This window comes from Meles meles, chromosome 13 (assembly GCF_922984935.1).
Source record: "Meles meles chromosome 13, mMelMel3.1 paternal haplotype, whole genome shotgun sequence".
NCBI lineage: Eukaryota > Metazoa > Chordata > Mammalia > Carnivora > Mustelidae > Meles > Meles meles.
Window position 1 is genome coordinate 86,702,311 of NC_060078.1, and position 27,538 is coordinate 86,729,848.

The 27,538-nt window shown below is 63.9% G+C and overlaps 1 protein-coding gene across 20 annotated transcripts in view; it reads left to right on the forward strand.

Moving 5' to 3' along the window:
• Positions 1-27,538, forward strand: part of JAKMIP3 (Janus kinase and microtubule interacting protein 3) — a 75,103-nt gene that overhangs the window by 18,406 nt on the left and 29,159 nt on the right. For 6 of the 20 annotated variants that reach the window (XM_046027703.1, XM_046027708.1, XM_046027706.1 and 3 more), the window contains exons 2-10: positions 4,641-4,895; positions 14,142-14,639; positions 20,476-20,691; positions 22,100-22,219; positions 22,754-22,900; positions 23,355-23,486; positions 25,153-25,188; positions 25,924-25,983; positions 27,019-27,150. In XM_046027703.1, the coding sequence (XP_045883659.1) occupies positions 4,761-4,895; positions 14,142-14,639; positions 20,476-20,691; positions 22,100-22,219; positions 22,754-22,900; positions 23,355-23,486; positions 25,153-25,188; positions 25,924-25,983; positions 27,019-27,150 (1,476 nt within the window). In that variant the 5' untranslated portion in view covers positions 4,641-4,760. The remainder of the gene's footprint in view (positions 1-4,640; positions 4,896-14,141; positions 14,640-20,475; positions 20,692-22,099; positions 22,220-22,753; positions 22,901-23,354; positions 23,487-25,152; positions 25,189-25,923; positions 25,984-27,018; positions 27,151-27,538) is intronic. The other 14 variants (XM_046027705.1, XM_046027707.1, XM_046027710.1 and 11 more) reach the window with 6 other exon arrangements.

Sequence of the window (27,538 nt, forward strand, 5' to 3'; positions counted from 1 at the left end):
AGCGGCTCGGCGGCTGGAGGGTTACTGCCCTGGAGGGCGATTGACGGGCGGGGCACAGAGCTTGTCTCCCTTCCTAGATGCTCCGAATGTAGGAGCACTTCCTGGGAAGACAGCAGAGCGAGCCCCTCTATGTACTGCCCCCTGGGAGACCCCAAGGCCTGGGGCGCAGACGGCTCTATTAACCTGGTGGCTCAGTGACTCCCCAACAAGGTCCGACAGGCGTGGCGGGTGGAGATGTGCGCCGGTCTGCAGGGAGCCAGAGCCTGACGGGGACCCTGCCTCGCACCCCCAGGCCCCTGCGTCTCCCAAGTGGGTTTGCGACTCTCGTCTGGGAGGTGGACTCGTTCAGCGAGTATCTGAAATGTCCGCGTTCTTACGTGCACTCTGTCCCTGTCGGCTGCGGCAGGCGGCCCTCGGCGTCCCCAGCAGCACGCGGACGCCGAATGCTCGGACTGAGCCCCACGACAGGAAGCCGTGGGTTTCAGGGTTGTTGTGCTTGGACACTCAAGGGTGTTGGCTGGGGGCCCACCCGTGGCCTGGCTGGGGGCTGGTGCAGCCCCAGGGGTGGCCTGCGGACCCTCCACCCCTAGCCCCTGCTTCCAGCGGTCACTGGCTCCTCTGGGCAGGGGTGAGTGCTCCAGCCGGAGCAGCCGGCAAAGGCCACAGGCTCCCCAGGCCCGTTTCTCCCTCTGGCCGTCTCTTCTGTCTCCCAGGGTGACAGGAAAGAAGCGGGGTGTGTGCCTGAATGTGACCCTTACAGCTGCTGCTTTACCGGGTGTGGGCACGGAGGGGAAGGCATGGGGCGCGCCGAGGCACTACCCCAGAGCAGGACACCCCAGAGCCCTCTGGGTGCCGCCTTCGAGCCCGTCCTGGTGCGGGCAGAGGCTTCATCCTACCCCACTCTCCTCTGAGGGCTCAACCCGGAGATCATTAGCACAAACACGATATGGGGTCTGAAAATCCCCTTTCCTTCCTGCTGGCCATAATCCCATCAAGGGCTCCTAGGGGAGGCCGCCCAGGAATCTCTGCTGGGGTGTGGGCCAGTCCCATCCCGCTGCCCTCAAGGGGGGGGGTAGTTGTTCCCACTCATTTCCATAATAATAAAGGTGCCCGGTTTCTCTATTTGCCCCCAAACTGGTGTTGGAGGAAAATACTAACTCTACCTTCCGGGAGAAGTCAGGGAGGGCTCAGTGCCCCTCGATGCATGGGAAATTCTCAGTGCAGGTTGTCCAGAGCCACGGTGGGGGCCGCTCAGTTCCAGGGACCCGGTGGGGCGGCCGGCAGGGATCCCGAGCCCAGGCCGGAGCCGACGGTCTGTGCCGAGCCTGGCGGAAGCCTGTTCCTGACAGAGCAAAAGGCACGGTGGGCAGCGGGGGCGGCCAGAAGGGCTCAGGGCTCGGAGGGTGCGGGTGGGAAGGAAGGGACCCCGGGTTGCTGTCCAGCCTGGGGGCCCTGCAGGCTCAGGGCTGTGCCACGGTGTCTGTCTGGAACCCGCACCAGGGGTCTCCCTCCGTCTTGCAACGAAGTTAGTTCCCTCCGTACACACCTGTGATGCTGGCTCTCCGTCCAGGAAAGGCCTGCAGAGTTTCATTTTAAAATACATTAAAAAAAGGTGCCTGGGTGGCTCAGCTGGTTGGGCGGCTGCCTTCGGTTCAGGGCATGGTCATCGGGTCCTGAGATCGAGCCCCGCGTCCGCCTCCTCAGTCTGTGGGAACCTGCTTCTCCCTCTCCCTCTGCCTGCCCTTCCCCGCTCCTGCTCCCTCTCTCAAATAAATAAAATCTTAAAAAGAAAATACGTGGAAAACAACAACCGCGTCTACGGAAGACACGGAGTAAATACTGTTTGGGTAGTGGGGTTGGAACGCAGCCTGGGCGGACTGAGCAGGAGACTGGGAATTCGCGGGGACCTGGTGCGGGCAGCAGGGAGACGTCGCGGTCTTGACCAGGGGAGGCAGGAGGCCAGGGCTGTCACCCGGGACTGGGGTCCCTCTGGGGGGCGTCGAGCGGAGAGACGCCACCAAGCCAGAGAACAGGAAAAGGAAAGGTTTCCCCGCAACAAGGAAGGAGAGCAGCGGGGCCTTCCCAAAGCGTCAACCACACTGCGGGGGGCGGGGGGGGGGGGTGAGCCGAGGGGACAGCCAGTCCCCAGGGCCTTGCGCGGACGGCGCTCAGCATGGAACCGGGCGGAAGGCGTCCGAAGGTGACCGAGTGCAGGGCCACGTCATGAGGCTGGCCCGGGTCGGCGCCGTCGGTGCTCTGGCTGCGGCGGGTCCCGGAGCTGAGGGCTCTCAGGGTTCGGATGCCACAGGGCTCGTCCAGGGTCCGTCTTCCCTTTGGAACCAGCCCTGGGGGTTGTGCCCCTGAGCCACTGTCCCTTGTATGACGAGGTTCTCTCCTGACTGACGTGGCTGCTTGTCCTCTGCTCCCGCAGGACGGCTGGGGGCCCGAAATGACTTTTCTTATGTCTGTCTTTCTGTCCCCGGGAACCCCCAAGTCTCTGTCCATGGGGCCGGAACGGTGGTTTAGCCCAGGCCATGGAGAACAGCCTGCAGGCAGGACCCCCGGCCCTTCAAGGGTTCCTGCGAGCAGCCTGCAGGGAACCTGCCAGCGGGCGGCCCGGGCTCCCTCCCGCCACGGAGACTCTGCCCTGGCCCCCCAAAAACTTCTCTTTTAAAAAATTTATTTATTTGTCTGAGAGCAAGAGCACGAGAGCAGGGGGAAGGTGGAGGGAGAGGGAGAAACAGGCTCCCCACTGAGCAGGGAGGTCGAGGCAGGGCTCCGACCTAGGACCCTGAGACCATGATCTGAGCCGAAACTAAGTCGGACGCTCTGCCGACGGAGCCACCCAGGCGCCCCCCACTCAGGTGCCCCCCCAAGAGCTTTTGATGACCAAGGCAGGAACTGGGGGGCTTTTAACTTTCTGCACTTTTCCTTCCCAAATGGAAACCCGCCACTCTGCCTCTCCTGACCACCACCCCTGAATGCCGTGGCAGAGGCCACGCCGTGGACGATGGGACACGCGCTCACGTGGCCGGTCGGAGCAGCCGGGACGCTGCTTTTTCCAAAGCTGCTGCTCTCTCCGTCTCCGTGAGCAGAGCCACGTCGACCACGCTTCAGGCTCCTGTTGTCCGTGGTCAGCACCCACAGGTCGCCGGACACGAGGGGGTCCTGCGGTGATGAGAAGCCCCGGGACGGCCCCGTGGCAGCGGCCCTTGGGGCTGGGGGCCTGCATGTGGGCTGCCCTCAGCAGACGCAGCCGCGTGGCTTTGCCGGCCGGAGCAGTGACTCGGGGGTCTCTCGGCGCCCCCGGTGAAGACTTGAAGGGAAACGTCCTTGCAAGTGGCCAGAAAACCCTTTACGCAGAGCTGGAAAATCGACGAACGCCCCGGGTTGACGCTGCAAATGTAGCCGAGAGCCTAGGCCTCGGCCCCTCCCCTCTGTCAGGCGCGTCCTTCATCTCGGGGCAGGGGCCCAGGGCAGAACGGGAGCGGGGTCAGCCATTAGGCTCCAGCGGAGGGACAGAGGGTCTGCTAGGATCTTTTCTGAGGCCACAACAGTACTGAGGTGGCCCCAAATGTCCCAATGTCCCCGACCGGCTTCAATTCCCATCCTCCTTGGAAGAGTCCGCCGTCTGGCTCTGCTCCCCAGGCGGACGTGAGGCCTCTGCCTGCCGAGCCTCCTCTCACTTCTCCGTGGACTCCCACCCGAGGCTTTGTCCTGAGTTTGTGTCCCGAGGCTATAGGGAGGACAAGGGCTGGGGGACTCACTTGGACAGCGCGTCCCTAGAAGTGACAGTGTCCCAGCCTGCGTTCAGGCCGATCTTTGACCCCATTGGAGGCACCTTCTGAGCCTGTGAGCTGGGGCGGGCAGCCGGCTGCTACCGGGCACCTTTGGGACTCAGGTCACCGTCCTGGTGTCCGAAGTGCAGGAAGGAAACCTTGGGGGCCAGGGACATCCTTGCCTCCCCTTGGTGCAGCTGAGGGAACTGAGGCACCGGGTTGCCCAAGTCTGAGTGAGGAGCAGGGTCCGCCTCCTGGTGCTGAATCCGGGCCCCCAGTCTACACAGCCAGTTGATCGGCCTCCCTCCCACACTTGGTGCTGGGACACGTGGGGAAGGAAGCGCAGCTCCAGGTCTGGGGAGACGGCGGGAATTCCCAGCATGGTGCTGGGCGATGCGTGGGCCAGCCCAGGGCAGGGTGCCGCCCGTGGGGTGGCTGAGGCTGTGCCTTCTCCCCCCACGTTGGCTCAGGGCAAAGGCGCACGTCCGCCTGGGGCAAAGTTCCCACGTCCCCTGGAGGGGTCTGGAGGTCCCGGCCTCCACCCCACACCCACCATTGCCTCTGGGGCCACACACCCAGGTATGAAATTGGACCTCGAAGTTGGTCCCCAGCCTCTCATTCCGAAGGGGCAGAAAGAACACCCTGCGAGCACTCCTACTGCGCCCGGCACGGGCACCGGCTGTGTGGGTGGCCCCGTCACAGCTGCCTACGAGGGCAGAGGGCCTCTGTGGTCTGGGGCTAGGGGCCCTGCATGCAGTCTGGACGCCAGCCTTGGCCCTCCCCTCCCCCGCTGCATGTGGTCCAAGCTTTACCCGAGGCCGCGGGAGGCCAGTCTGTTCACTGGCTGTGTTTTCCCTCCAGGCGAGCGAGGAAATGTAGCGGAGCTGGAGCCACTGCGAGGCCCTGCCTGCCCGAGCTTGGTGTGAACAGCCCAGCCCAGACGCGTGGCCCACCCCGGGCACCCCTGGGGCCACCCTCACCATGTCCAAGAAGGGCATGGGCGCCCGAGGCAAGGGGGACAAGGCGGAGCTCCTCGCTGCTCTCCAGGCCGCCAACGAGGACCTGCGGGCCAAGCTCACCGACATCCAGATCGAGCTGCAGCAGGAGAAGGGCAAGGTGGGCCCCAACCCCCTCTTCACCCCTTCCCAGCCCCCTGCGTCTGCCGGCCTGGTCCCAGGGTCCGCAGGGGCTCTCAGGGCCGCCGGGAAGGACAGACCGCTCTGGCAAACGGGCAGCGGGGGTGGGGGGGTCGCGTGAGGTGGGTGACCGCCCTGGTTCAGGGTCTGGGCCAGTGGGACCTCGGCCAGTGGCGCCATCCTGGGAGATGTCCCCTGAATGGGCAGTAGGACGACCGCTGCAGGGATAGAGGGCACAGACTGAGCAAAGCACTTCCAGGGGCATCAGGAACCTGGGGGCAGCGCCAGGGAGCGGCGATGGCCTGGGGTAGGCCTGAGATGGCACCACCCAGATGTCCAGCCCTTGGGGTCCTCGAGGCCCACGCGGAAGGCGGGGCTTGTGCTGGGGGGCTCTGGTCACGGGACCACCTGTTCCGTGCCAGGCCAGGGCTGGGTGGCAGGCCTCCTGCTGACCCGTTGTCCTCTCCACGTCAGAACCTCTGCCCTCGCCCCCACCCGAGGCCTCCTGGGAGTGTGGAGAGCGGGTGGAGAGTGGAGGGGTCCTGCCCGGTGCAGAGCTCTTCTGGGAGGCCGTGGGGAGGGGGGCCAGGTCTCTAACAGCTGTGTGACCCAACCTCGTTACATCCCGGTCCATGAGCCGTGGTAACCCCGTGAGGTTCAGATCCTGCGTCCATCAGTACAGTGACCGGACAGCCCGCGCCGGCCGGTTTCCGTGCGGGCTGCGGGCTGAGTGTGGCCCGCGGTGGGCGCTCACCCTCCTGCCGAAGGTCTCCGCTCTGCAAAGGGGCCGGAGCAGGACCGTCGGTGCAGGGAGGAGCCGCGGGGATGCGCCTGCGGCTCCGTTACCATTGGCTGCTGCCCAGCCACCACGTGGCCGCTCCGGTGGCCGGCGCCTGGGTGGGGGGCGGAGCCTACGGGCCACTGCTGGGACCAGAGCGCGGACGCCAGCACTGGCTGCGGGCCAGGCGGTCCCTGCGCCAGCAGCGCCAGCACCAAGGGGCCCAGATATGCGGCCCGGGGGGAGCCTGGGGCGAAGGCGCCAACGCGCCGTGGCCCGGGACGGAAGGTGCCCCGCGTGCCGCGTAGTCCTCGAGGTCGTCCCACACCGAGGCCGAGCCTCAGACCCGCACGGGGGTTGGCGCGGGGCCAGGCGCTGGGTGAGAGCCCGGCCCCTAGCAGACGCGGGGACGTGGGACCGCGGTGCTCGCCCCTGCGCACACCCCGCGCTCCCGGGCGGCGGGTGCTCCTGCGCCGGCGCTTTTAGCCAAGCCTGCCCCGCCCCCCCCCCCCCCCCCCCCCCCCCGGCCAGGCCTGGGGTGGGGGCGCCGCGCGGGGGGCGGGGCGCGCGGGGGGCGGGGCGTGCGCGCCTGGAGGGGCCGCAGCGCCCAGAGGGGCGGGGCTGGAGCTCGCACCCCTCCCTGCGCCGAGGTCCTGCAGCCGGGCCTTTTGTTACTTCTGCTCCGGAGAGACCGAGCTCTGGGCAGGAATTCCAGAGGGCAGGAAAGGAAAGGCCCTAGTCTGTGTTTGTGACCGGGTTCCTGGCCACGCAGACGACCCCAGCCGCATGCCAGGTGCTCCGCGGGTGGCCCTGGGGCAGGTCTGAAGCTCCTCCCACACGGACCTGCCCGCGTTCCCTGCCTGGGCCATCTGGGCGGTTCCCAGCCTCGCTGCGCAGAGCCCTCCTGGTCTGCACGGCTGAGGCCACGTCCAAGGAAGCTGGGTCGGAGAGCACGCGTGTGCGTGCACGTGTGTGTGCGAGCACGTGTGTGTGCATGCACGTGCGTGTGTCCAGAGCACGTCACTCCCCCAGACGGCCCGGTCACCTGGCTGCGATGACGACCCCCCCCAAGCTCTTCTCTCTGCAGGGGTGAGACCCTGAGGCTGCGGTTTGCAGACTTACTGCATGGCAGGGCCTGTGAGTTAGAAATGGGGCCTCACTGTGGCCGGGGCTCACCTCTGTTGGCAGGAACCCTTCCTGGGCACTGGAGGGGATGCTCTGAAGCCCACGGCCTTGGGCATCACGGCCCGGAGCCCCCTTCCTTCCGCCTCAGCTGCAGGCTGCCCGCATCCCCCGTGGCTCTAGGCTGCGCTCAGCGTGGGGGTGTAGGGAACAGAGCCCCACGGGCCCCACGAGCAAGGTGCCGGTCCCGGAGAGCGGGGTCTCCTCCGTTCAAGGAACATGCAGGTGGCGCACAGGGTAATGGTTCTTCCCCGTCGTCTCCCCTTCCAGCCCCTCTTGCTAGTCTGGAAGCCGGGAAGGAGCAGCCAAGGGCACCCTGGCCATTCAGACCCAGGGGCGTTCTCTGAGCCTGAGCCTTCCCTCCCCCACCTCTGGGCTCCCACTGCTACTTCCAAGCCAGACCCGCACCTTCCTGCCAAGCATCATTAAAACATTCAAGTTTTTTTGTTTGTTTGTTTAAGTGTGTTCACGTGTGTGTTTGTGTGTGTATCTGTAGACGATACCCACCACCCAGAACCAACACAGGCCACTGTCTTTCAGGATTCAAATAGGAAAGTTCTGGACCCTCACAGACACACTGTCCTTCCTGTCTTCTCCCGCGTGGGGCTGGCCTCCAGGGACGGGCGTGAGGAGAGCAGGCTCCAACGTGGGCTCAGGTCAGGGAGCTGGTTGGCTGTCCCTAGCACACTGGTGCGGCTCGCGGTTTCTTTCTTTCTTTCTTTCTTTTTAAAGATTTGTTTAATTATTTGAGAGAGCAAGCCTGCGTGCAGGAGGAGGGGCAGTGGGAGAGGGAGAGACAAGCAGGGCCCCCCCACCCCCGCTGAGCAGGGAGCCCTACTTGGGACTCGACTCATGACTCTGAGGTCATGACCTCAGCTGAAACCAAGAGGTGGACGCTTCACTGTGCCACCCAGGCTCCCCCAGGCTTCAGAGCGCCCGTCCCCACGCTCACCCGGGGCCTTGAGCTGGGAGCAGAGTAATCGGAGGGCAGAATGCCCCTCGGGCCTCTTTCCAGTTCGCCCCTGCGCTCTCCCATCTCCCCCAGCAGCCAGGTCGGTCAGTGAAGTTCACCTGCGATCCTGAGCTGGTGTCCCCCGCAGAGGCTCGGCAGCGCTCTGTCCGCTCAGCCCAACGCCACCCTCGCCACACAAAGCTGCCGGTGCTGGGGCCTTAGTCATGCCGATGCGGGGGATGGAAAACACGAATCCAATAATCATAATCTTCAACAGTTCTGTCCTTATCGGTCCTGAAGTCCCTTATGAGCCTTGGTTAACGTCACCGTTGCAACAGCGGGGGACAAATTTGCGTAACCAGATCTGGACCGTGGGACTGGTCACCCACCCTTGAGCGGGAATCCCCAGCACAGTCCCAGAGCAGCGGCACCACGGTTTGGGACTGTGACTTGCCGGGGTAGACAAGGTCTCCAGAAAGTGTGGGAACCTGCCATGAGCTCAGCACCTCGGTTTTCAGATGGCTGGTCAACCTCTCGTGGGGTACTTGGGGGATTGACCTGACAGTGAAGAATGAGATGCGTTAAATCAAAAGAGGACTGTCCTGCAGCCACCCTTGGTCGGGAGACTGAAGTGGGACCATCTCTGGTGAAGAACCTTCCGGAAAGAGGGAGCCGGCCCCGCAGGGAGAGGAGCTCACGTGGAAGGCCTCGCGGGAGCCGCATGGAAATGAACTCAGCGTCCGTTAAGCAGAGTGGGGTGCTGGGGGCGTGAACATGGCCGGCGAGGTGAAAACAAGCCCAGTGCTGAAGGTCTCCCGTCCCCACCGCCACGCCAAGGCTCCAGCCCCAACACGGAGCAGCCCCCACGGCCCGCACTCATGGGGTCTCGCCTCCACTGTGCCCCCTGCTCATGAGCACCGCTGCGGCCGGCGGGTAGGAATGGACACGACAGGCTTCCTCCTGCTCGAAGGACGCTGGCCTGCTTTAACTGGGAAGGAGCTTCTGAAACACGGGGTGCCTATGTGACCCCCAGGCCGTGCCTCAGTGGAAGGAGACACTGAGGAACGGGAAGCAGGTGTCTGGGCGAGGTAAAGCCAGGCAAGAAGGCGTGGTGGCAGCAGTGCAATCAAGGAGGGCCCCTCAGAAGCGGAGGCCCAGGCCAGAGACCAGAATGACGGGACAGAGCGGGCCAAGGCGGGTCTGTGGGAGCATCTTTTGGACAGGCTCACCTGATGCAGCGGCAGGAATGGTGGCCCCGAGGCCAGGCCATGGAGGGCCGTGTAGGTGGGGGTAGGAGGGGCCCAACAGTGTAGCGTGTGGACCAGGACATTGGGAGAGCACAGGGGGTCCTAACGCAGATCAGGACCCACTAGGGGACCGTGAGCTTACTGACAATTGTGCGGTGTCCTGGTCACGAGGTCGGGGTAGCTGTCACGGTAGGTCGTGCTGGAAAATGTGACGGTTGCCATCTTCCCCCAGTTAGGGAGGGCCGTGGGGCGGGAAGGGACGGCAGGCCCAGCAGCCACCTCGGGTCCGGTGCAGGCCTGGCTCCGAGGGGAGTGGTGGCGTCCGCGTGACGACCGTGGAAGGTGTGGGAGTCGATAATGGGGAGTTATGTCCACGTCCCCAAGTCCCCATTGTTTCCAAGCCTCCCACGGGGAAGAGTCTTCGGCTCCTCCAGGCCCGGAAACACCGAGTCCCCCTCGCAGGGTGCGGCAAGCTCCGGCGGCAGCTGCAAGCTTTTCCTCCTGGTCGGGCGAGACCCAGACAGCAGTCGCCCCGGAAATACAGCCACCGGGGACTTGGCAGACAGAACGGGGCAGGGAAGAGCCAGAGCTGAACCAAGCAGCGAGCCGGAGGGAAGATGCCTTCTCAGAGCCAGGACCTTGAGGAACAAGGACGGAGACGGGGCGTTCCAGAAACTGGGCTGACATGGGCAGAGGCCGCGAGCAGCTGACGTGGGAAGTAAGGAGTGTGCGTTCAGCTCCTCGAAGGAGGCCACCCTGTCCGTCCGTCTGAGGCGGCGCCGCTGTTGGCCGGACCGGCGCCCTGGCCAGTGAGGGGACAGGCGGGCCTCACGCCTCCATAGCCCGTCTCTGGGGAGGACCCCGAGTTAGAGAGAAAGGTCCTTTCCTGCAGAAAGCCAGCCTGCGCCGAGGTCCCCACGACCCCTGAAGCCGGGTCCCAGCGGCGCTGTTTGTCCATGTGATTTAAAAGTCTGTAAGCCTCGAGCAAATTCGTGGACCGGTGTTCGAGAGCCGCAAACGTTCTGTGGCCCCGTGAAGGGCTATGGCTGCCTCCAAGCACACACGAGCGTGGAACAGTGTGCTGGGGCCCCTGGTGAGAGGAGACCGGGGGCTCATGGCTGTGTGGCCGGCGGGCCGGGCCTGCCCCGCGGCGGTCTGAGCGCAGGTCCCCACCCGCAGGTCCTGGGCGGGGCCTGGGGGCTCCTTGCAGAGCAGTTCCATTCTCGGCGGTTGACATCAGTGACAGGACCTCGGCTGTGGACACACAGCGCGTCCCATGCCCACGGTCCTCACGCAGCAGCTGCCAAGACTCCGGGCGCCTCTATCTCCGTTTTGTGCGGAGCAGGTTGGCGGGAGACCCGCCTCAGGGCTTCCCGGCCCGGCCCCTGTCGCTCTGCAGTTCCAGATCAGTCCCTCTTAGGGACGTCCGGTCAGGACTGAGGAGGGCGGCCACTCGGTCCTGTGAGCGCCTGCGTGGGTCAGGGGCCGGACGAGGGCCATCGTCGTGGGGCTGTGGTCTGGCCCGAGGGTAGAAGTTGGCCTTGTCTGAGGAGTGGAGACGGTAGTGCCTGTCACCGTGGGCCCTGTGTGTCCACAGCAGGTCCAGGTCACTTGGATGGCCGGCTGGTGGGGAGGTCCTTTGGGGCCGGCGCCCCCCACTCTGGGAAAGCCTGGCTCGGCCTGGGGTGGGACTTGGGGGTCAGGCAGATTTTGTGAGGACTGTGGGCAGCACTGAAATAGTTTCTTTCTGAACAAACCTGAGGATGGCCAGGCCAGGGGAGCCAACCTCGCGGACAAGGCACAGCCGTGACGGACTGGGAAGGGAGCAGGGAGAATGTGGGAAAACACCGTTCTCAGGAGTCTTACCGGCAGAACGGGCGTGAACACAGCAGCTCCCGGCTTCCGAGCGACTGCGTGTCTCACGTGGATAGAAGAGGAATGCAGGAATGTTCTCCCCCACCGCCCCGGCTTCCTTGAGAACCAGGTTCTCCGTGTGAGGGGAGCGGAGGTGGGGACGCTGCCCCAGGAGGTCGAACAGAAGCCTGGGCTGGAGCTGGAAGTCAGGGTGCCTGGGGCACAGTCTGGGGCAGGAGGTGAGCCACAGGATCGCCTGACCCGCGGAGAGCCTGGGACGGCCAGGGTCACGGCGTGTCTGAAGGCTTCAGGGCCACAAACGGCTGCTCTGAGCCTCAGTGGGATGAGAGCAGTGTCGAACCGAACCCCGCCAGCTACGCTCAAACCCACACGTTCCTGATGAAACAAGTAATCCGGCTCCTGCTGGGCCGACGGAGAGCCTGGTCCCTTGAAACTGGGCGAATGGAAGGAATGAACTGAAAGGGCGACCTGCCCCTCCCCGGGCGGCCCGTGGCGCGGAGCGGAGACCCACCCCAGATGCAGAAACCGCTCAGCCCGCAACGTCTGAGGAGGCAAAGCCACGGCCCCAGGAGTCAAGGGTCAAGAGCGCCGCCGCTAAGCCACGCCAGCAGCCACGTCACCCAGACATGGATGAGCTCCTGGGCGGCCGCGGTCTATGCCTGACGCAGCTGCGGATCTCAGGGAAGCGTCGCTACCTGCTGCCTCGGCAGGACCATCTCCCTAACTTTCAAAGCTGCCGTGCGTTCCCGGGACAGATCCGAGTCACCCGGCACCAGCGGGACCCCGCGGGCAGACCACGGCACATGTCTGCAGTTTTGGGGGCTCATCTGGGGACAGGAGCCTGGGACGCCTCCAGCCCATCGCCTCCCCACGGCCTGCATGCTCGGGGCCACAGCGACATCCCCGCCAGCGCACATCTCCGGCCCAGGGAGCCGTGCGGTTGAGCCCACAGCGCATGGGGAGGAATTCACGGGCCCCGTGAAGGGAGCGTCAGGGGAAAGCTTCTGCCGGAGACAAGAGGGGCGGAGGGCGAGGCGGGGCCCGATGGCATCTCTGCGGCAGCCTCGGAGCCAGGGAGGCAGCGGGGCTGGTCTTGCCGTCCAGTGCGTCTGGCTTAGAATTGCCGTGAGAGCCTGTGTCTCCTGGGAGCGCCGTGCACTTGCTTGTGCACTCTCTTTGGTAACTGCGGGGGCCGTGGCGGAGGACCCGGGCTCCAAAGGGGTCCCCGGCCACGGTCTGCTGCGTCTGAGCCCGCTGCTCCAACCTGCCCGCGGCTCGCTGGAACGTGCGGGGCAGGGCACGTGGCGTGGGTCTGGGTCTTCACCAGGCCCTTCCCGCACGCAGCAGGGACGGTCGCAGGCACTGGACAGAGGGCAGGTATGTGGCAGGTGTGGGTACCGTGGTGTCTGAATCAGCTTAGGGCACAGTGAGAGCCAGACCCTGCAGGGCTCTGAGCGTCCCCCTCCGCCAGCTTCCTGCTGCGACAAACACCAGCTCTGTGACCACCGGCGACACCACCCGTGACCACCGGCGACCACACTGCTCTTCCGTCCGATGATCCCCATGCAAGAGGCCGGCTGGCTCCCCTGGGTCCAGCCGCGGGCCCCCGACCCCACCGTGGGGGCTGAAATGGCTCAGGAGTGGCCCCCTTGAGAGCACAGATTTGCTGATTTTCCCCCACACGGCTGAGAACCACCATCGCCATCTTCGCCTTGAGCGGGAGAGGGCAGCCACCTGCAGTGGGAAAGGAGCGAGCCCCCGCACTAGGCTTCAGCAGGGCCCCTTCTCTGGCGGGAACCCGGGCGGCCAGGCCGATGCTTGCTCCGTCCTGCCAGCGCCCGGGCAACCGTCGGGGCCTGCAAGGCTGAGACAGAGTTCGGTCACTAGAACTGGTCTGAGCCATCCCGAGGGCAGCTCGGGGTGGACCCCGCCGCACACTGGACCAGCAGCCGGGAGCCCCAGCTGAGTGCGTCCGGTCACATGCGGGTCCCGACGGAGAAGTAAGTGTACTGTCGGTGCGAGGCATGCAGCCTCCCGGTCTGTGTCCCGGGGATGCTCGCTCTGACGCGGGAGGGGCACCACGGTCCTGGAGAGATGCATAAGGCACTTGGTTGGGGGGGGTGCTGTGAGAAGGGGGCGCAGGGTGGCGGGTCAGCGTGTGGAGTTAGGGCTGGGTGTCTGGGGGCTGCCGGCCACGGTCTGGGGGATAGGCGGTGGGCCTGCCCAGGGTCGAGGGTCAGAGCTTGTCACCCTGGGGAAAAGCACCCAGAGTTGCGAGCCGGGATGCCAGGGGCCGTGGCGGGGGGGCTGGAACTTCCCGGATGGCATGGTGGGTGTTGTCTGCGCGCAGAGGTGCCCCTGGCTCTGCCTTTGCCCTGAACGCCCCCAAAGCAGAGAAGGAAGCTGGGCCAGAGCTTCGCCCGTGCGGACGCTTCCTCCTGTGGACAGGGATGGGGGGTGGGAGCTGCAGCCGTAGCTGTCTGAACGGGGAGCAGGGACGCCCGCTCCAGAGCTGGGTTTCGGGTCCGCAGGAGAGAAGGCGGGGCTCAGGGACGCGGGGCTCAGTGATGCGGGCCCCACGCAAGGTGCCGCAGAGCCCGGATGCCGGGGCGGAAGTGAAACACCCCCCGCAGCGGACCCGGGGCTGGTCGGCCGCTGCCTCACCCCATGCTGGGTCCTGAGCCCCGACTTCCTGCCACGTGTGGGTGGTGTGGCCCCTGAGCCAAGACTGGCGTTCTAGATGAAACCAAGAGCTTCAGTGAGAAATCTGAGCATTTCCAAAGTCTGAGAGACCCGCGGCCTCAAGCCGCCTCCCCATGGGCCAGAACATGGCAGGAGGTAAGTGCAGGCCCTGTCCCGCGGGAGGCCCGTGCCCACGCGTCCCGCACTTTCCTCCCGGCGGCTCCTGGGCGAGGCGGCTGCTGGGCCTTTGCAGCGCGGCCGGGCCTGGCGGGGGTCGGCAGCGGAGCGGGTCGTGTGGACGCACGTGTCTGTGATCTTCCTCTCCAGGCTCACGGCGCTTCCAGCCTCCGGCGCCCCCAGGACGCCTGGCTCGCTCTCCGCCCGCCCGGCTTGTCCGTGAGGCGTCTCGGGGGACATAGGTCCCAGCCCCACGGGAGGAGCACAGAACTCCCGGGGGCCCCGGGGTGCGGGGGCCGGGACCTGACCAGCCGGCGGCGCCCCGTCTTCCAGGTGAGCCGCGTGGAGCGGGAGAAGAACCAGGAGCTGCGGCAGGTGCGGGAACACGAGCAGCACAAGAACGCGGCGCTGCTCACCGAGCTCAAGACCAAGCTGCACGAGGAGAAGATGAAGGAGCTGCAGGCCGTGCGGGAGGCGCTGCTGCGGCAGCACGAGGCCGAGCTGCTGCGGGTCGTCAAGGTCAAGGACAACGAGAACCAGCGGCTGCAGGCCCTGCTGCACGCCCTGCGGGACGGCGCCCCCGACAAGGCCAAGGTCGTGCTGCTGTCGGAGGCGAAGGAGGAGGCCAAGCGGGGCTTCGAGGCGGAGAAGATGAAGATGCAGCAGGAGATCTCGGAGCTCAAGGGGGCCAAGAAGCAGGTGGAGGAGGCGCTGACCATCGCGGTCCGGGCCGACAGGGTCAAGGCCGCGGAGATGCGCAGCGTCTACCACCTGCACCAGGAGGAGATCTCCCGCATCAAGAAGGAGTGCGAGCGGGAGATCCGCAGACTGGTACGTGCTCCCGGGGCGCGGGGTGCGGGGAGGGCCAGTGGGACGTGGGCGTGAGCACCGGGCCCAGAGAGGTGAAGGTCAGGGCCCCCGGGGGCCGTCTTGGTGTCGGTGCCACGTGCGGAGGCACCCACTGTGTCTGGGCCATGGGGAGTCAGCCTCTTGTCCGGTCAGGGGTGGCCGGGTTCCGGCAGCTTCCCTGGGGCATCGGGATGGCTCCAGACACCCGCTGTCCGTGGCTGGCGCCCCGAGACTAGACGTCCTCAGAGACCCAGAGCAAGAAGTTAAAGAGAATATTCAGGGCGTGGGAGGGCGTGTGCCTGACTGTCCTCATCCCTTGCAGCTTGACCTCCTTGGTATTTGGGGGAAATGGAGCTCTACCTTAGAGCCCCATGTCCCCTGTCACGGGCTGGGGACGAGCTGGCTTTGCTGCTGGTCACACTCAGGACCCCTGGGATCCCCTGAATGGGATGCCGCAATCTCTCCAAGCAGCTCGGCCGTGCACCCGGGCACTGCTCCCTCCTTCCCTGGGCTCCACTTTCTGCCCCGGGCCGTGCCTCCTTGTTGTACTTCCCAGAAGGGGCAGAGCCGCTCTCCAGACCCAAGGCCCAAGGGGGAACGCAAGCCTTGTGAGCCAAACAGCCCCGCGGCCATGTGCATCTGGGGGCCCAAACACTCCCAGCCCGGACAGCCGCCCTCCTTTCCCGGGCTGTCCCCCACTCCGTGTCCCCACAACCCTAAGCCATGTGTCGGTGCCGCTGTGAGCCACCAAGGCCCTTGTGGGAAGTGTGGGCTTCCTTACGCGACAGGACGGCCCCTCCCCTCTTCTGCCCGGGAAAGGGGGGACGCCAGTGACCATCTGGAGGAAGCTGGGACAGACGGTCAGTGCCCACTGCCTGTCTGCAGGCCTGTGGCCCCGTCTCCGCAGCTGGGCGCCTGTAACACAGCCAGACGGTCCCCGTGGCGCCGCCCCACCCCCAGCATGGACGCCCCCAGGGGCAGCTGCCCGCAGCTCTTCCAGCTGATTCTAGCGGATTTTCTGCCAGATTCTCAAAAACATGCTTATATTTCTACTGTTTAAAAAAAAAAAGATTTTATTTATTTATTTATTTAGTCAGAGAGAGAGCGCGCGTGGGCGCAAGCAGGCAGAGAGGCAGAGGCGGAGAGAAGCAGGCTCCCCGCTGAGCAAGGAGCCCCATGCGGGACTCGATCCGGGGACCCTGGGATCATGCTTCACCCACTGAGCCACCCAGGCGCCCACAAATTTCTACTTCTTGATATCTCAGTTTTTGCCCCCCTTTGCCTGCCCCAGCCCCCGACCCCTTCCCCTCGGCTCCTGCTTGCTTCTAAGTTGTCCAGGCGCATCTTCACAGGAGGACTCGCCTCTGTCAGCGAGGGGCCGATTCGGGAAGGTGTGGGCACTGTCAGGGGAGACCCCGGCAGGTGCTCCCTGAGGCCCTGGGGGAGGGGCGGGTGACGGCCCTGGACAGCAGGGCGGCCCCTGGGGGGCAGGGCCCAGCCGTGGCCGATTCAGCGCAGCCGGGGAGGGGAGCACAGGGTCCCCACGGGACCCTCGACTGAAATTCAGTATCGACAAGTGGGCTGCCGTGTGCGTGTTCCTCACACAAGACCCACAGCGCCCCGCGGCCGCGTTACCTTTATTGTACGTACTTCCCTTTGCCCTGGAGTTCATCTTCTCGTTTGCTTGTTTCTCTACGTGCCTATTTGTCATTCAGCCCTGAATTTCCGGGGGGGCATCTCGGCCTGAGCACAGTCACGCATTTCTGTCGTTCCCGAGACGCCCCTCCTGGAGCCCCCCGCCCGCCCGCGGGACTGCCTTCCCCCGACCCCGGCCACTAGACTGACCTCCCGTCCCCCTGGGAGCCCCCACCAGCTCCTGGGCTCTGTCCTCCCATGTCCTCTTCTCTGATGTGTGATTCCCGCTTCTGCTGGAACGCAGGCTCGAGCCACGGCCGGGAGAGAACTTCTGGGAGACTATGGGTGTACGAGACTGATTCCGCTCTCACGCTCGATGCTTCCACGTCGGGGACTGTGAGGCGGAGAAATTTTCCATCAGGAATTTCAGGGCATCTCTGTGTTGTCTTTTAACTTCTGGCGTAGCCAGGAGGAAGCTGGAGGCCGCTGTGACTCCTGACCTTCCCCGATCCCTGGGTCCCTCCCGGAGCTGCGGGGTCTCCCCTGCGCCCAGAGCACCACCTGCAACGGGAGCATTTGGGAAACTTCTATTTTTTTTTTTTTAAGATTTTATTTATTTACTTGACAGACCACAAGCGGGCAGAGAGAGGGGGAAGCAGACTCCCTGCTGAGCAGAGAGCCTGATGCGAGGCTCGATCCCAGGACCCTGAGATCATGACCTGAGCCGAAGGCAGAGGCTTTAACCCACTGAGCCACCCTGGCACCCCTTGGGAGCCTTTTGTAACTGGAAACGCAGTCCCCACCGCGGGAGACTGCTTGTTGCCTCCTTGTCTTGCTCCCAGATGGCCGGCGAGGCACTGACCCCGAGGTCTGCTCTGCAGCCCGGCTTCCCGGAGGTGCCCCCCCAACCCCTCCCCAGCTCCTCTCCGCCGCCGCCATCCTTCTCCAGCGAATACGCCTCTGCCCCCTTGCACTCGGACACCTCAGCAGCCTCTCATTTCCTGGAAGGTGGTCGCAAACACTGGCTTGCAGAGTTGTCTTGGGTTCCCACCGGGCTGTGCTCCTTCACCCCTTGCGGCCACGGTGCCCCCGTCATTGCAGGCACCACGCGGGGCTCGCGGGCAGACGGGCTGTAGGAGGTTCTGCGTCATGTCGGGGCCTCTCTTTGTTTTCTTTCCCCTCCCAGGAACTGGAGTCAGGGCAAGAAGGCGAACAATGACACCAAACACAGCAGGTTGGGAAGGAAGGTGTGTTTTGCAGGTGGTGTGCCTGTAGGAAACCCTAAGCAATTCACCCCCAAGCCCCAGAACCACTGAAAGAGTTCTGCACGTTTTCAGGGTCGAGATCAAAATGCAAACATTGGCTGCACTTTTATGCACGAGCAACAAACAGTCCAGAATGAATTTTTTTTTTAAGATTTTATTTATTTGAGAAAGAGAGAGAGAGAGCATGAGTGGAGAGAGGGGCAGAGGGAAAGGGAAAAGTAGACGCCCTGTGGAGCGTGGAGCCCGAGGACGAGGGGCTTGATCCCAGGACCTGGAGATCACGACCTGAGCCTCAGTCAAGAGTGGGATGTTCCATGGACGGAGCCGCCAGGCCCTACTAGGGGATTTTACACGAGGGCTCCCAGACCGCACGTAGTGGTTCTGGTCCTGTGCACTGCGCGGAGCCTGCTCTGGACGGCGGGGGCGGGTCAGGGCATGCGGAACGTCCTCGCCTCCACGAGGGCCGTTCTTCCGGCCTCAGCATCCTTCCCTGGGGACCAACTGCCCCAAGGGCTGCCTCGGCTTCCGTACAAGGGGGTGTGGAGGGGACGGGTGGGGGGTGCTATGGGGGAGGGGCAGTGGGCTGTAGGAGCTCCCAGGGGTGAGGGGGTGTGGGGGTGCTATGGGGGAGGGGAGGGAGGGGGGGAGCTGGGGGCGCGTCGGGGGCTGCAGGCGGGTGGGGGCAGCTCGTCTGGAAGCTGGCCAGTCCCAGGCAGGATTTGGGATCTTCCCTTGGAACTTTGGGAGGGACGCCACCAGATTGTCCGTTTTCGGCGAGGACAGTGGTTGTGAGGGACGGGCTGTGGCGGGCACTGGCGTGCACACAGGGAGGCCACCTGGAAGCTACTACAGGGGTCAGGGAGAGAGAAGGTGACAGCAGGTGACAGGAGGTTCCTGACTCATGCCCCCATTTCACCGGAGGCCCTTGTCCTGTCCCTGGGGAGGGCTGGTCATCTGGGTGTTCACGGTTACATAAGACGGGGACAGATGACCTCCCCAGGTGCTCTCTGCGGAGAGAGAACCCACGACCTCTGGCAGGGAAAGGGGGTGCTGGGCCGCAAGGGAGAGGGACTGCTGCCCACCACTGCTTCCCTGGCCGGCCTGGGCCTCGTACGTGGACATGTGCAGTGCCCTGTAGACCTGGGGACCCCACGGGACCGGACAGAGTTTTCTCTCCACCTCACGCACCGGCATGTCCCCCTTCCCAGGTGGGTGTTCGGCTGGGAACCGTAGGGTCCTGCCTGGGCATCTGCTGCCCCTGGACCCTGATGGACACGGACGCGGCTGTGTGCCGAGCCGCCCGGCGTTAGGAGGACCCCCTGGGACACTGTCTCTGAACTCAGAGTGACTTCCCACCCTGACGATCAAATCCCACCCCTGTGTGAAGGCACCCGTCCTTGAATTTCCTCTGTGGGCTCATCACCCTGCTTGGCCACAGCACCTGGCGTAGTTGGGCGGCATCTCAGGGACGCCTGCCTTTCGGTCGAAGCCGTCTGCTTGCGGAGCTCATTTCGGTGGGCTCTTTGTGTAGGGTCTCTTATTTTCTGGGGTCCCGACGAAAGAATAGTGACGTTTTCTAAGTGTCGTGTATGAGTGTCGTTAGACCCCAGAACACGGCTGCTTAGGGATACAACTGTATTTCACTGGTTCCTTTGTTTTCACTAATTCCGGGTGTTTCTGTGCGCTCCAGTAAATGGGAATTTAGCAATTAAGGATTTCTTTTATTCTGTTCCGTTCATGGCTTGCCTGCAAATTCTGTGATCCGGGCTACTGAGCCATCTCACGTCTTTGATCCAAGCTGACCTCAGCAGATGGCCGGTTTACGGGCTTAGTTAGCCTCAAACAGCAAGCAAAGTGCCAAGATATCCCATCCTGCTCCGTTGTTTGAAAATTTGTTTTAAACTGAGTCGTTTCATAAATCGAGAAACGTTTGCAAGGGCCCCTTGCCGCGCCCGAGTCCGTCAGTCGGTCTGTCTGAAGAAGGGGAGGTGGGGCGTGTTTGCCTCCCCACGGGGAGCCGCCCACCCCGCAGCGGCCAGGTGAGGGGCCCGGAGGCAGGTGGCAGCCGCGTGCAGAGAGCCTTCTCGCTGCTGTCAGGAGGCCGGGCGCATCAGGGAGAGTGGGGAGGGCGGTGGACCCCTCATGGCCACTCGCCTGGTAGCCTGAAGAGGCCTGGTGGGCCGGACACGCCTGACTTCCAGTCTGGAGCTCACTGGTCCGGAGAACCCCTCCCCCAAGCCTTAGCTCAAAGCCAGATGAACTAAAAATGCAGCACGGCCTGCAAGCAGTCGGGCAGCACCTCTGTCTGTCCACGCCGTGGGGCAAGGAGAGGCAGGGTGCAGAAGGACCGGAACGTCGGCTCTTTCTGGGCGGGGTGCCCCTCAGAGAGGAGAGGGAAGAGGCAGCGAGAAACTTCCGCTTCTGAAACCCTCAGCTGCTCTGTTGGAGGACGGACCTTTCTCCTCACCGTCTCCTATGGATGGGGTTCCAGGAACTCGGCGATTCCCCGGCCCTGCCCAACACACGGCAGAAGGCAGGAGCTACAGGGGGCTTCTGCGGACCTGCCAGCCAATGCCAACCCCCAGGAGCCCCCGCAGTCCAGCGCTGCAGGGGGAGGGACCCTGGGAGGGGTGCCCGGAGTCCAGGAGGAGTCTCAGCTGCACCAGCCTGAACTGGACCAGCAGAGCAGAGGCCGGCCCGGCCAGGGGTGGGATGGGGGGAGTCACACTGCGGCCGGAGCAGTGGGGCTGTGCTGCCGCACCTGCTTTTTATCCCATCCCGGACCCAGAGACACGTGGGCAGGGCCGCTGCCGTGGGGACCCTCCCGACGCTGGCCGCGAGCGCCGCCGTCTGTGTCTATGGTAACTGCAGACCTGTCCTCTGCCTGCCTGTGTGATTGTGTTCTGTTCTCCTTGTAGATGGAGGAGATAAAATTTAAAGACAGAGCAGTCTTCGTGCTGGAGAGAGAGTTAGGGGTTCAAGCCGGGCATGCTCAGAGACTGCAGCTCCAAAAAGAGGCTCTAGATGAGCAGCTGTCCCAGGTCAAAGAGGCTGATCGGCACCTGGGCAGCCCCAGACGGGAGTTTCCTCATGCAGGCGGTGCAGGAGACGCCTCAGACCACTCAGGAAGCCCTGTAAGCACCCCCCACACTGCCCCCGGGGACCCAGAGTCACAGACGGCGCTGCGCGAGGCTCTGCGGGCCTGCTCGGGCAGCTCCCCAGAGAGTTGAGAGCCTAGGTCCAGAGTCCAGACCAGAACCTCCCACCCCGGGGACGCTGACCGTGTCTGCAGCCCACCAGCCGGACCCCGAGCCCCCGCTTCTCCGGCTTGGCTGGGTGGGCAGACACACTTCTGCCTCCCTGCTTCCTGGCTGGCGTGGCACCGCACTGGCCTTCACTCGACCGCCCGCCCCACATGGTCCCCCGAGGCCTCCGCCTGGAGCCGGCCTGCCGCTCCCAGGCCCTCAGGCAGCTAACGGTCCTTGCTTGCTGGTCCCGGTTCCAGCCCCCGGCGAGAGGGATGAGGCTGCACCATTCCCATCTCCGCGTGCACGGGCTCCTGGCTCTCCATTCGCCCGCACCCCCACCCGTCACCCCGACCCGCTTTTTGTGTGACCACGCCCCCCTTCTGCTCCTCTTCAGGCTGCCGTGATAACGTGGGGGGTGGGCAGCCCACAGCCGCTTGGCCGTGACGTCATCACTGCTCATTGCTGCTCCTCATTCAGAGCCCGCTGGAGTGGTTCTCGGCAATCCGGGGTGGGGGGCTCTAAATTCCGCGGACCCTCAGTGCAGGTCCTGCGGGCTCGCCCCCTAGCCTCTCCTGCACCTGCTGAATGAGGAACAATCCCTCTGTCCTCCCCAGATATGCATTTGTTTGCTCTGAGGACAAACTGTTTGAGCTGAAACAGCCCGAGGACAGCGACGTTTCAAGAATAGAACACTTTTTTATAATTTCATTATAAATCGCTTTACCTGAGTTAAATCTTGCTCTGCCATTCGATGGATTGTGTGAACTCCAGAGAGACTCTGAAACTGGACGGGAATGTTTTGATCGAATTTTGAATGAGGTTCCAGAGGTTTCAAAAGTGACCTCATAGAACCTCGATGTGAGGGAGCACGCTTTTGGGAAGCCATCTTCGCAAAGTCTCAGGTTGAACATCTCCTCCCGTGCTCACGTGATCATACTAGGGAAGCTGCGAGCCCGCCTCCCGCACAGGCAGACCCTCCCCACCGGGGCAGCCCGCAGCAGCCCCAAGGAAGGCCGCAGCACCCGCCCACAGCTGCGTGCCTGCCTTTGCACGCCCTTGCCTCCCACTGCATATCCCGGACATTCCTGCTCCTTCGTTCTGCCCCCACTGTGCGGTCCTCGGTGGCCACGGTGGTCAGCAGCGGTCCCCTGCCCCCGGGGGGGTCTGCGCCCGCCACGTGCGATCATGGGCCGTCATGGCGCAGAACAGCTTTGTTCTCCGTGGTGACTGGGATCTGCAGAGGTTTCTATGCGTGTGTCTGCGAACAGTTGTTTGCAGTTGATTTTTGTTTTAGGAACAGCAGTTGGATGAAAAGGATGCTCGGCGCTTCCAACTTAAGATCGCAGAGCTGAGTGCAATCGTTCGGAAGCTGGAGGACCGAAATGCCTTGCTTTCGGAGGAAAGGAATGAGCTGGTGAGTGGCAGTGAGGCAGGGGCACGGGGTATCTGTGTCCCATGTCTGTGGCTGCTGGGGGAGCAGGGTGCCCCTTTCCTTGTGGAAAGGAGTGATGGTGTCAAGGACAGGGCTTGTATACAGGCCTCTCAGCTGTTTCAATAAAGCTTTATGAACAAAACCTGGTTGAGAGTCCACATGTGGGCCTTGGGCGCCTGTTGGTCGATCCTCATATTATTGAGCAAAAGTACCGTCCGTCCCGAGAGTTCCCTGGGACGAGTGAGGCCCTTCCCTCTCGGGGCAGCCACCACGATTACGGCTAAAAGGCACCGGAATTTCCAGGTGACCCGTGTCTGAGAGGGGACTCCTCCAAGGGCCCTGAAGGGTCATGTGCCAGGTGAGGCTCCTGTGGCTCTTACTGGCAAAATAGAGCCCCAGTCGCCCTCGCTTGGCTGGAGCCAAAGCGTGTTCCGGTCGGTTTGCCGACTCCGTACGGGGACTGTTGGTTCCATGTGACACTTACAGTCGTGTCGTGTGATTAATTTTGTCTTGCAGTTGAAGCGCTTGAGGGAAGCGGAGAGTCAGTACAAGCCACTGCTGGATAAGAACAAGCGACTTACCCGGAAGAATGAGGATCTGTCCCATACTCTGCGGCGCATGGAAAACAAGTTAAAATTTGTCACACAGGAGAACATAGAAATGGTAAGGGGCCCTGCCTGCTCGGGTGGACCGGGAGGATGCTCATGCCCCGGCTCTGGTCTCCCAGACAGGGCCGGGCCGGGAACCAGCGGGGCTGCCTGGGAGAGGAGGCGGTTGGTGAGGGTGTGAGCGTGGAGGGACGAGGCCGTGGGCACCTGCCCGAGCACGACAGGGTTGGGGAGTCACCGGGCAGGTCAGCAGCCCCATGCCTGCTGCGCTGGGAACACCGGCTGCTCCCCGGCCTCTGCTGACTCTGCAAATCTCGGGCTCAGGCGGGAGGAGCCCCAGGACACCTGTGGGGGTGGTCGCGCGGCGCAGGCCGGAGCTGCAGGAGGGCCCAGTGGTGCAGTGGGGGATGGTTAGCCTGTGTCGAGCCCGGCTGGCAGGGAGGACCCGCTCCGGGCCGCCGACCACCGCTCTGCCCGCCCCGCGTGACCGGGTCCGGCTGGCCTTGCAGCGGCAGAGGGCCGGCGTCATCAGGAGGCCCAGCTCCCTGAACGACCTGGACCAAAGCCAGGACGAGAGAGAAGTGGACTTCCTGAAGCTGCAGATCGTGGAGCAGCAGAACCTCATAGACGAGCTCTCCAAGGTGCGCGCGCCCTCCGCCGCGCCCGCGGGCCCTCCCGCCCTCGGCCCCGCCCCCTCGCCGGGGCCACGCCCACGGCCACGCCCCTCGCCCGTCTTCCTCGGCCTTGACCCGCCCCTCTCGCCCGCCCCTGCCCTCGACCATCGTTGCCTTCCCTCTCCTCCTCCCGCCCCTCAGCTCGCGTCACTCTCCGTCCGTCCTCTCCCACCCCAGGACCCTCCGCGCGCGTCTCTCTCAGCCCCTCCCCCCTCCTCCTCGGCCCCGCCCTGCCGCCCCTCGGCCCCGCCCCTCCCGTCTCTCTCTCTCTCTCTCTCTCAGCCCCTCCCCTCTCCTCCCTCGGCCCCGCCCCTGCCGCCCCTCGGCCCCGCCCCTCCCGTCTCTCTCTCTCTCTCTCTCTCAGCCCCTCCCCTCTTCTCCCTCGGCCCCACCCCTCTTCCCACGTACCTGGGCTCCTTGCCCTCCGGCCCGTCCCTGGGATGGAGAGCCCAGCAGGCGTGTCCCCCTGTCCCTCCCTGGGGCTGCACCGCGGCCATGCCCGAGTGGCCCTCTAAAGCTGCGTCGTCTCCTCCCCGCTTCGGACCCCGGGGTTCGAGGGCGGTGACGCCGCAGTGTTAGCTCCTGGGACCCTGGGACAGAGCAGAGCAACCTTTTCTGTTTGGAGGCCAGAATCTGGTCCAGGTGCGGCAGGGCCGCGCCCCCTCCGCCAGCGCCAGGCCAGGGTCCATCCTTTGCTGCAGGGAAGCTTCTGGCCTCTCACTCCGGTCTCGGCCTGACTGCAAGGCTGCTCTCTAGATCCCTGATTCAATCACGTCTGCAGAGACTCTATTCCAGACAAGGTCCAGGCGCAGGTGCTGGGCATTAGGACGTGGACAGGCTCTTCGGGGCCCACCCGGCCTGCGACACTGCCCTGTCCCTGTAGGGCACAGCTTTGCAAATAGTCCTGCATCAGACCTTCCTGCAGTCGCTCTGCTTGGGGCCTTCTGCTTCCTGTTGCTGTCCCTTCAGATCATTTCAGAGCAAGTCGCCTTGGTCCTTCTGTGACCTCTGGGTGCGGCAGAAGGGACAGCAGCATCTCTCCTGCTGGTGTGGCTTGTGGCCCAGAAGTGCTGGCCTGGCTTGTCTTGTCATTTTTAGTAAGTTCTGGCCCCATGTGGGGCTTGAACTCAAGACCCTGAGATCGAGTCACATGCTCTGCTGACTGAGCCGGCTGGGCCCCAAGGCCTCTTTCATTTTGATGACTGAAGTCTCCAAAGTAACAGGAGGTCCCACAGCCCAGTGTGGGCTGCAGGGCGGGTCTCACCAGCTCAGCCTTCCCTGAGCGTGCCTGAGACCTGCCCCCTTGTCTCGTTCAGCCGCACAGTGGCCGCGCGCCTGGTGGTGTAGAGGATCTGGGGGGGGGGGGGCGTTCAGGAAAAGGAGGAAATCCTGGTCAGTTGCAGTCATAGGTTATCGCCGTTTCCGAAAGGCCGAGGGCCCCTGGGTGCTCCTGTAGGTTCTCGGTGCCCTTGGGAGGTCAGCTTAGGCGGGGAAGGGGGACCGTGAGAGTCAGGTCAGATGCTCCCTCTCTGGGCAGTGGGAGGTGGCCAAAGTTTGGGGCAGCCACCAGGCTCTGGGTCCTTGGGGAGCAGGTCTGTGTGCCCAGCTCTGTAACAAGCTCTTCTCTCCGCAGACGCTAGAGACCGCCGGCTACGTGAAGAGTGTGCTAGTAAGTAACTCCCACATTCACCCCAGTTTCCCAGCACACTTGTCCCTGGAACCCCTCCTGCTGGTGGCTCCTTCTAGTCCCAACAGGGCAGCCGTGCCAACACAGGCTAATCCCCCAAAGGCTTTGCAGTGGGGACCAAGGATGCCCATTCGTTAGGGTCAGATAGAGGCCCCACGTGGCCATCGGGGATGCCCACAGGAGCCAGCACCCAGCTTTGCCCATTCTTCAGGGATGGCTGACGTCCCTGGAGCGCTCAACCCCACCACGGGTTTCCTCCCTGCCGGTGTGGTCCTGCAATCGAAGCGTGGCTGGTACATGGTCAGGGTCACAGAAACGCGGTTCAGCTCCCTGGGGAGACACGGGTTTTTGGTCTCCTCCCATGTCTGCAGGGTCTGTCTCCAACCGTGTGGGGAGGGCATTTACCCAGACATCTGCTCAGAGAGCACGGAGCAGGGCTGGGCTCGGGCCCTTTTGGGTTCCTGTTTTTGTGTGTGTTCTGCTCAGAGCCTGCCCCCCGGCCACACACCGGGAAGGAGGCTGGAGCACTGAGCAGGGTGTGGTCACGGCCCCCCAAGTGGGCCAAGCAGAAGCCCCACGCCGTCTGCCCCTCCAGCTCCGTGACCACGCAGACAGCAGCCCACCTAGAAACTGCCCTCCCGGTCCATCCCAGTGACCACGTGGGGACGCGAGCGGAGCCGCTCACCCCTCGGAAAACCTCTTCCGCTGGTTTTGCAGGAGCGCGATAAGCTGTTAAGATATCGGAAGCAAAGAAAGAAAATGGCCAAGCTCCCCAAGGTAAAGGAGACGATGCGGACCCATGTGTGCACAGAGTGTGTGTTTTCAAAGCCACTTCACACCAGGGAGTTTCTCTCTGGAGGTGAAAAGAAAATATTGACTCTTTCTAAAAATTCTTTCTGTGCCATAACCAACACGAACCTCAAATCAATACTCTTGTTTGTAATTCTAAATTTAAAAGTCCTACCTTGTTGCTTCTAAATTTCCCAGGTAGCCCACGATTCATGACCGCAGGAAGGAGGGGCTCGCCCTGGCCTTCCCCTGCAGGCCTGGGAGTTAGAATTCCCACGTGGCACCCCAGGCCTGCCTCGCCACCGCCACCACTGCGGGCTGCGGTGCCCTGCCTGCGGCTCCCAGGGGGCCCCTCCCAGGCAGACCTGCTCCCCCAGGGAGTCTGAAGCCCAATCCTTTTCCATAAGTGTGTGTTTTTTATTAAAGGAGGTTCCGGAGGTATTCCCAGAGAACGTTAGCTTTATGCAACACGAGTGTGTTTTCTTGTTGGGCTTTGGAACGCTGAAGGGTGTTCCTCGCGCAGCCTGGGAGATACTCCTCAGGCACGGAGGCCGGCCCATTTGGCCCCCAGAGTGTCGGGGGCCCTCTCTCCTCGGGATTGTCGCAGAGCACTTAGAGATTTTCCGGGGCCCTGGGAGCCAGCGGGAAGAGGCCCGCCCGCCCTCTCCACCTGGGCGGCCGCTGTCCCCGCTTCCAGGAGGCAGGACTGGGGAGGAGCCAGGCAATTAGATACAGGCCAGGAGCACCCAGATGGGCTCAGCAGCCCAGGACAGGATGTTGGTTGACGAAGGGGTGGACCGTTGGCCACACGGCGAGGGGTGACCGTCATGAGCTGGACCATGAAGGGGTCCAGTGGGATGTCGGCACAAGGACCCAGGAGGCTCCTGTGACTGTGGAGCCAGGAGTTCAGGAAAGTGTCAGGGACACAGCAGGAGGGACTTGGATAAAGTGAGAGTGGATGGTGGACATGGTGAGGAGGGGACACGGGTCCGTGTCTGGAGTAACCCAGTTGCTTTGGGTCAGAAGCCGGTTGTGGTGGAGACCTTCTTTGGATACGATGAAGAGGCTTCCCTGGAATCCGACGGCTCCTCCATCTCCTACCAGACGGACAGGACAGACCAGACCCCGTGCACGCCCGACGACGACCTGGAGGAGGTAGTTCCCACGGGGTTTCTGGACAGGCTGGAGTGGGGCCTGGAGGCCGGGGCATCAGGGTCGGGGGTCTGGGGACATGGGGTTCTGCTGTGGGGCCTAGGGGCACTAAGGCTCCAGGTTGTGCCTTCCCGGGCAGATCAGGGCAGGTGACCCCGTGGCGGTGGACCCGCTGAGAGACCTCAGACATCGTTGTACAGCTACTGCCGGCAGCCTTGGGGATGATGAGCACAGGGGAGCTGCGGCCGGGTGAGGGCTCCTGGGCTGGGTCCCTCTCGGACACAGCAGACCTGGGCCTTGTCCTCGGAGCACCAAGAGCTTTGGAGCCCGGGGGACCCTCAAAGGCAGCAGCCACCCCCTGCCTTCTCCCTGGGGCAGCAGGGGTCCTTGT